Genomic DNA, 8,301 nt, shown 5'->3' on the forward strand with positions numbered 1-8,301 from the left:
CCCTCTATTCCTAGTTTTCTGAGAGTTTTTATCATGAAAGGGTGTTGGATCATGTCAGATCTCTTTTCTGCGTCACTTGCGATGGATACGTGGTCCTTCCCCCTGCATTCTATTAATGTGGTGGGTCATACTGATTGATTTCCTTATGGTAAACTACCCTTGCATTGCTAGGATAAATTCAGCGTGTTCGTGATGAATAATCCTTTTAATATGCTGTTGAATTTGATTTGTTAGTGTTCTGTTGAGGATTTTAGCATCTATATTCATAAAGGATTTTGGTCTGTAATTTTCTTGTGGTGTCTTTATCTGGCCTTGGTATCAGAGTAATGCTGGCCTCACAGAATGAATCAGTAAGTGTTTTCTCCTCTTCGGGTTTTTTTTTGTTTTTGTTTCTAATATTTATTTATTTGGCTGCGCCAGATCTTAGTCGTGTAATGCGCGATCTTTTGTTGCATTGCGTGGGCTCCAGAGCGTGCAGGCTTAGTTGCTCCGCGGCATGTGGGAACTTAGTTCCCTGACCAGGGATCAAACCCGCGTCCCCTGCATCGAAGGCAGATTCTTAACCACTTCACCACCAGGGAAGTCCCTCCTCTTCAGTTTTTTGGAAGAGTATAAGTATTGGTGTTAATTCTTCTTTAAAATTTGATAAAATTCACCAGTGAATTTGGTTCAGGATATTTTTTGTTGGGAGGTTTTAGGTCACTGATTCAGTTTCTACCTGTCACATGTCTGCTGAGATTTTCTGTTTCTTCTTGAGTCAGTTTAGGTAATTTGTGTGTTTCCGGGAATTTGTCCATTTCTTCTAGGTTATCTAATTTGTTGGCATACAGTTGTTCATAGTATTCTTTTATAATCTTTTTTATCTATGTAAGGTCCCACTTGCAGTTCCAATTTTAGTTATTTGCATCTTTTCTTTTTTCTTTGGTCTAGCTAATGGTTTCTCAATTTTGTTGATCTTTTCAGAACACCAACTTGTGATTTCATTCATTTTCTTAGTTTTCTATTCTCTCTCTATATATTTTTGTTTTAAAATATTTTATTTATTTATTTGGCTGCGCCGAGTCTTTAGCTGAGGCACTTGGGATCTTTATTGCCGTGTGTGGAATCTTTACTTGCAGCATGTGGGATCTAGTTCCCTGACCAGGGATCGAACCTGGGCCCCCTGCATTGGGAGCATGGAGTCTTAACCACTGGACCACCAGGGAAGTCCCCTGTATTTTATCTTCTTTCTAATCTGCCTTCCTTCCTCTGCTAGCTTTGAGTTTAGTTTGCTCTGTTTCCCTAAGATGCACAGATATGTTAAAGATATGTTATTGATTTGAGATCTTTTTTTTTTTTTTTTTCCCCAGCCATGCTGCACGGCATGTGGGATCATAGCTCCCCAACTAGGGATCGAACCTGCACCCCCTGCACTGGAGGCACAGTCTTAACCACTGGACTGCCAGGGAAATCCCCTTCTTTTTTAATATAGTCATTTATAGTTATGTTTCCCTCTTAGCACAGCTTTCACTGCATCCTGTAAGTTTTGGTATGTTATGTTTCCATTTTCATTTTCTTCTAAATATTCTCTAATGTCCCTTGTGATTTCTTTTTTGAGTCAGTGGTTGTTTAATGTCCCCTTGTTTCCAGTTTGCGTGGTGTTATTGGTTTCTAGTTTCATCACTCTGTGGTTGCAGAAGATAATTTTTATGATATTTATCTTTTAAAATCTGTTGAGACTTGTTTGCGACCTAACATGTGGTCTGTCCTGGAGAATGTTCCATGTGTGCTTGTGAAGAGTTATGTATTACACTGTTGCTCGGTGGAGCGTTCTAAATATGTCTGTTAAGTCCAATTTGTTTACAGTGTTGTTCAGGTCATCTATTTCCTAATTGATTTGTCTGGTTGTTCTATCCATTATTGAAAGTGGGGTATTGAAATATCAAAATATTATTGTAGAACTGTCTATTTCTCCCTTCAATTCTGTTGATTTTTGCTTCCTATATTTTGAGGGTCTGTTATTAGGTACGTAAGTGTTTATAACTGTTATACCTTCTTGTTGTAATGTACCTTTTAACATTATTATATAATGTCCTTCTTTGTCTCTTGTAACCTTTTTTGATTTAAAGTATTTTTTTGTCTGATATTAGTTTAGGCACCCTAGCTCTCTATTTGGTTACTATTTAAATAGAATATCTCTTTTCATCCTTTTCCTGTCAATGTGTCTTTGGATCTAAAGTTAGTCTCTTAAAGACAGCATATAGTTAGGTGTTTTTTTTTTTTTTTAATCCATTCTGCCAATCAGTCTTTTGATTAGAGGGTTTAAACTATTTACATTTAAAGTAATTACTATTTAGGAGGGACTTCTGCCATTTCGCTATTTGTTTTCTATATGTCTTGTAGCTTTTTTGTCCCTCATTTCCTGCATTACTCTCTTGTGTTTAGTTGATTTTTTTGGAGTGAAATGCTTTGATTCCCTTCTCATTTCCTTACACGTATATTCTATAGCTATTTTCTATGTGATTATCATGGAGATTACATTGAATATCCTGAAGTTGTAACAATCTAATTGGAATTTATACCAACTTAATGTCAATAGCACACAAAAACTCCACTCTGTCCTCCCCCATTTCTGCTCTTCATGTCATAGATTACATCTTTATACATTGTTTGCCCAGTAACATAGATTAATAATAGTTTTTAAATGCATTTGTCAAATTATGTAGACAATAAAGAGTAGAGTTACAATCCAAAGTTACAATACTACTAGGTTTTATAATTCCCCATGTATTTATATTCCTGGAGATCTTTATTTCTTCAAATGGCTTTGAGTTACACTGTATAGCTTCCTTTCATTTCAAACCTGAAGGACTTCATTTAGCACTTCTTGCAGGGCATGTCTAGTGGTAACAAACTCCCTCAGCTTTTATTTATATGGGAACTTTAATTTCTCCCTCATTTTTGACGTTATAGAACACAGATATAGAATTCTTGGTTGACATTTTTCTTCTTTCAGCACTTTGAATATATCAACCCACTGTCTTCAGGCCTCCAAGGTTTCTAATGAGAAATCAGCTGATAGTCTTAGTAAGGATTTCTTTTATGTGAGGAGTAGTTTCTCTCTTGCAGTTTTCAGATTCTCTGTCACTTGGCTGTGATTGTGATGTGTCATAGTGCGGGTCTCTGAGTTTATCCTACTTGCTGTTGAATTTCTTGGATGTGTAGATTCATGTCCTTCATTAAATTTGGGACTTTTTCAGCAGTTATTTCTTCCAGTGTTTTCTCTGCCCCTTTCTCTCTCTCTCCTCCTTCTCAGATTCCCACTAGGAGTGTGTTGGTCCACTTGGTGGTGTCCCACAGATCCCTTAGGCTCTGCTCACTTTTCGTCATTTTTCTTGTTCTCAGATTTGAGAATTTTAGTTGTCCCCTCTTCAGGTTCATGGATTCTCTCTTCTACTTGCTCAGATCTGCCTTTGGACCTCTGTAGTGTATTTTTCATTTCAGTTATTGTACTTCTGAGCTCCAGAATTTTTTAATAATTTCTGTTTCTAGTGATATTCTCATTTTGTTATACATCAGTTTCCTGCCTTTGTCCACATCTTCCTTTAGCACTTTGAGCACATTTAAGACAGTTGTTTTAGTCAGTTCATTGTCTGGGCTTCCTGAGGAATGTTTTTCTGGGGATTTATCTACATTTTTGAATACCAGAAGGCAAGTGCAACTCCATTAAACCTACTGGAAGCCACTTCAGCAGGTGGTGGTTAAAAGAGTGCAGCCTGCTTCCGTGCTGCAGCTCGGCGATCAGAACAGCATCCACCATCAGAATGCAGTCCTGATATGTGGAAGACAAGGTCCTTATTGTCTACCTTGGCTCCTTCAAGCTGCAAGAGAAATGTGGGTTGCCTTTCCCACAGCTGCCCACCACAGGGGTGGGGCCACCATGGAGCTAATGGTTGAAATTGACCGAAATTGTCTATCCTTTGCCAGCCGAGCACTCCCCTGGAAGCTGCAGGCGTTCAAACAGACTCCAGAGCCATGACGTCATTTCACTCCAGAGAGTTGCTGCCTGTGCAGCTGTCCAGGCAGAGGCAGGACTCCAGGCACTTCCTTCTCGTGCTCCCTCTGACTCCACGTCCCCTCCCTCATCTTCTTAGATTCTGCGACGGCCCCGAGTTAGACTGCTTGGCTCGTCATTCTCTTCAGTTACAGAATTTGTCTCTCTCCCCCACGAGACTGCATGCTTTAGGAGGACAGAAGCACGTCTATCTTGCTTTCTGCCGTGTCCCCAGTGTTGAGCATATAGGGGCATATAAAAATGTTCTGTGAATGAGGAATGAAACTGATCTGGCCTGAGAAGGATAGCAGCTCTGTGACGTAGGACAGTGCAGCGCCAGGCTGGCACAGGGCGGCCAGGGGAGCCACGCTTCCATCATACGTGACCCCTGCCCCGTGGCAGTTACAGGCAGTTAAGGAGAAAGGCTGCCCAGGCCAGGTGTGACAGGGTTGGCAGGCTCCTCCAGGTCACATCCTTCAGAGGAGAAGTGTTGTGACCTGTCCCTTCACGGCCAGGCCCTCCCAGCGCTGAGAAGCAGGGCCTGTGGCTCCCACGCCCGTCGCTCTGAAGCTACGTTTGGCTTCTGTCCTCGCCCAGGTGCAGACTCACAAGCCTTACACGGTGACCTTTGACCTCACGGACCCTGGGGCCATAGTGGGGGCCGCTGCGGAGATCCTGCAGTGCTTTGGCTATGTGGACGTGCTCATCAACAACGCTGGGATCAGCTACCGCGGCACCATTGTGGACACCAACCTGGACGTGGACAGGAGAGTCATGGAGACAAACTACTTTGGTCCAGTTGCTCTGACGAAAGGTAACCGTCTTGGGTGGAAAGGAAGACGAGCACAGGCACGTCGGCATTCTTTGTATTTCCCTTGGTTCCTTCTTCCTAGACCTGGCCTGTCCCATCCGTTTGACCCTGGAGTCAGTGCTGTCCTTACAGCCTGCGTGTTGGCTTTTCTGGGCTTTTATTTGCATTTTCGTCAACTGCTTTACGGTCTTACGTCGAGATGTTCTCCTCAGCAACAGCCTCATCTGCACAGTGTTGGCTCCATGTCTTTCCACTGTGTCTGGACACCTACAGAGTGGGGCCTTCTGACGTCCAGCCACGGCTCTCACTCCAGGGAGAGGCCCTCCCTCCCCTCCTGGGTGCAGGGGGCTAAGAGTTCCAGCAGACAGTCCCCCCCCAGGCTCTCAGCATGAGCTGCAGTGACCTCTACCCTCTCCCCACAGCGCTCCTGCCCTCTATGATCAGAAGGCGCCAGGGCCACGTTGTCGCCATCAGCAGTATCCAGGGCAAAATCAGCGTTCCTTTCCGATCCGCGTGTGAGTACTTCCTTCTTCCCACGTTTCCTTTAGTGTTTTCTCCCTATTATAAAAACAACACGTTTACTGTCCAGAATTCAGACGTTAGAGAAACACTCAGCACAGAACGTGCAGGGACAAAATCAGCGTGTGCTCCTGAGCAGAGGCCTGGGCTCAGCCCCAGCTCTGCTCCTCGTGCCACGTGTGACCTCGTGCCGTGGCCCCCGTGCTGTGCCCCCCGAGTGTTGGCCCCTCTCAGTGCCACCACCGTCGGCCCACAGGTGCTGCCTTGCCACCACTTTACTGCATGTGCCTCCAGAATTCTACATGGGATCAAATGTGCAAAACTGGGGCACGTTGTATGTAGTTTTGTGGTTCGCTTATTCCGTTTGACAGTGTATCTTTCTGCATCAGCACGTATGGATTTACCTAGTTCCTTTAAGTGGATATACAGTCATTAATCGAATGGATGTGGCATAATTTCCTTAGTAGTTTTCGTGACACGTGAGGATTTGCGTCCCTTCAGTCGGTGACCAGTAGCAGTGATGTGCTGTGTACACCATCCTTCAGTATTTTTATCTCTGGGCGCTCATGGGAGGGTTTCAGTAAGATTAGTTCCAAAAAGTGGACATAGGACCCAAAAATTAACGCTGCCAGCTTGACTTCAGTTCCGACTCTCACCCCCCTGCATGAATGGCTAGGCCAGAATGTTGAGATTGCGCCATCACGAGCACCAGCAAGCAGATTCTACTTTTGTTAAAAGATTTGAAAGGTGATTTCACAAACTGTCCTGGGAACTGCATTCTTTGCTTCACCGTCTGCAAGGAAACACTCAGCTGTAACAGTCTCCCCCTCTCCAGATGCTCAACGTAGCCACGGGAAGGGAGGGGAGGGGCGAAGCCGCCTCCGCACCGTGAAAGGACGGCCACGCACACCCAGCTGGACGACTGGGAGCCACCTGTCAGCCCGAACGCAGCGCAGCCATCCTCCTGGTGCCGGCCGTGTGTCTGGGTCAGCCGTGGGACTTGTCTGAGCCCGCACTGCCCCCTCATGTCATCAGACAGTCTCCACGGCCGTGCTCAAGACAACGCGAGACACCCGCCGTATCCGTGCTTGTTTCTGGGGTGGTTATTTCCCTTTGCCAGTTTTCTGTTTCACTTCGCTGGCACAGGACAGCCGCCTGAGGAATAGATATGCAGGCATCACATGTGACAGAGCAGATGAGGCAATAACAGGGAGAAGGATATACAGGGTCAAGGAGTTCTTTGTACTGAATTATTTCCAAACTTCACTTGGATTTAGTCCCACTGAGTTTTGTCCTCCTCTTGGCTGTGACTGCGTAGGTCACACTTGGTAGTTCTGGGTGCTTTATAACCACCAGGCCGGACAAGGCGGCGCCTCCTGGGCACGTCAGCCAACCCAACGGGCAGCAGTCTCCCCACTCGTGAAGTGGGGGTGGCTTCGTGCGCCTCTCGGGGCTGTTGTGAGGCCGAGTGGGAGGATCCAGGAGGTGTGTGGCGCACGTGGAGCCCTGGGGACCACAGTCACGGCGTTTAGGTTAGCATAGCCTGGCTGAGGACCTACATACGGCCCGAGAGCCGTGGAGACCGGGGGTCAGGGAGGCCCCCAGGTGGCTCAGTCCTCTCGGGCCTCGGCCTGGGCCGTGCCTGTGGAATCACGGCTGGTAGGAGCGTGTCTCGAGCCGCCCACCCGCAGAGCGTTCGTTCAGCCAGGCCGCTCCTCCAGAGGCTCTGCGGGGTCCAGACGCTGTTGGGCTGCTCACAGGACCTGCAGTTGTGTGGCCGATGGGTGCCCTTTCCTCAGGCTCGAACGTGTGGACTCCAAATCTGGAAACCGTCAGTGGAGATGCCGTTTCCCAGCAGTGCCATCGTAGGGTTCCTCTGTCCCCTCAGAGCACCCGACGCCGTGCAGTGAGGCCGTTGCTGGGGAGCGGAGGGGGCCCGGACAGCTCTTCCAGGTGAAAGGCCATCCTGTAGAAGCTGTCAGACAGACACGTGAGGTGGCCAGAGGTGGTGTGTACACACGCTCCTGCACGCGCAGGGAGCCGCCCTGGACGCACTGTCGCAACGTGGCCTGTGACCACGAGGAGCATGGCCGCCGCCCCGTCCGTCCCCCGCTGGAGAGAGCTACGTGCAGGAATGGCACGGAAGCAGGCACAGCGTGAGGCCACGTCCGCACACACGGGACTTCTGTGTCGCGTCCCGTGTAGGTACCTGGTGATGTGAGAAGTGAATGCTGAGGCACCGGCAGCCTGGCTTCCTCTGGGGAACCGTATGGAAGGCACAAGGAGGACCTTCGCTTGGTGACTCTGTTTCCTCCTGAACTATTTGAATATTTTACCCAGTAGGCATTAAGTGTTTTTTATTCTTTAAACTTTTAATTTAGATGAATTTCACACTTAAACCTTGCAGGAACAGTACAAAGAACGCCCACGCACCCTTCCTGCACATTGCCGGTGGTTCACGTTTGACCATGTGCGCTGTGTCGTGTTGTGTGTGAGCGTACCTGTATGTGAGTGTATCATGTACAGTGTTTTCCCTGAACCACACGAGGGCAGGAGACCTGACACCCCCGCGCCTGTCCAGGGCCCAGACCGGGCGCCTCTGACTCAGGGAACGAATGCGTCCCGCCCCTCACTCACCTGCCCCTCTGGCCACCGACCTTTGCAGACGCGGCCTCCAAACACGCGACCCAGGCCTTCTTCGACTGCTTGCGGGCCGAGGTGGAGCGGCATGACATCGAGGTGACCGTCGTCAGCCCCGGGTACATCCAGACCAGCCTCTCCCTCAACGCCGTCACGGCCGACGGGTCCAAGTATGGAGGTTAGGCCCTGGTGTCGCTTTTTTTCTATGCAGAGCTACCTGATGATTCTGTGGTCGTTTTCATTTTCTTTCAGAAAATAAGTTTAAAACTAAACCACTTGACGTGTGGGTGTTGGTCGT

At 47.6% G+C, this 8,301-nt stretch overlaps 1 protein-coding gene and 1 non-coding gene across 22 annotated transcripts in view; one reads left to right on the forward strand and one right to left on the reverse strand.

Moving 5' to 3' along the window:
• DHRS7B (dehydrogenase/reductase 7B) overlaps window positions 1–8,301 on the forward strand; it is a 43,296-nt gene that overhangs the window by 27,288 nt on the left and 7,707 nt on the right. For 19 of the 21 annotated variants that reach the window (XM_036837950.1, XM_036837952.1, XM_036837953.1 and 16 more), the window contains 3 exons: window positions 4,631–4,847; window positions 5,267–5,359; window positions 8,029–8,181. In XM_036837950.1, coding sequence (XP_036693845.1) covers window positions 4,631–4,847; window positions 5,267–5,359; window positions 8,029–8,181 — 463 coding nt within the window. The other 2 variants (XM_036837962.1, XM_036837951.1) reach the window with 2 other exon arrangements.
• On the reverse strand, window positions 1,133–1,205 carry TRNAW-CCA. The gene has a single exon. It is a non-coding gene; the product is annotated as a tRNA-Trp (tRNA).

This window comes from Balaenoptera musculus, chromosome 20 (genome assembly GCF_009873245.2).
Source record: "Balaenoptera musculus isolate JJ_BM4_2016_0621 chromosome 20, mBalMus1.pri.v3, whole genome shotgun sequence".
Classification (NCBI taxonomy): Eukaryota; Metazoa; Chordata; class Mammalia; order Artiodactyla; family Balaenopteridae; genus Balaenoptera; species Balaenoptera musculus.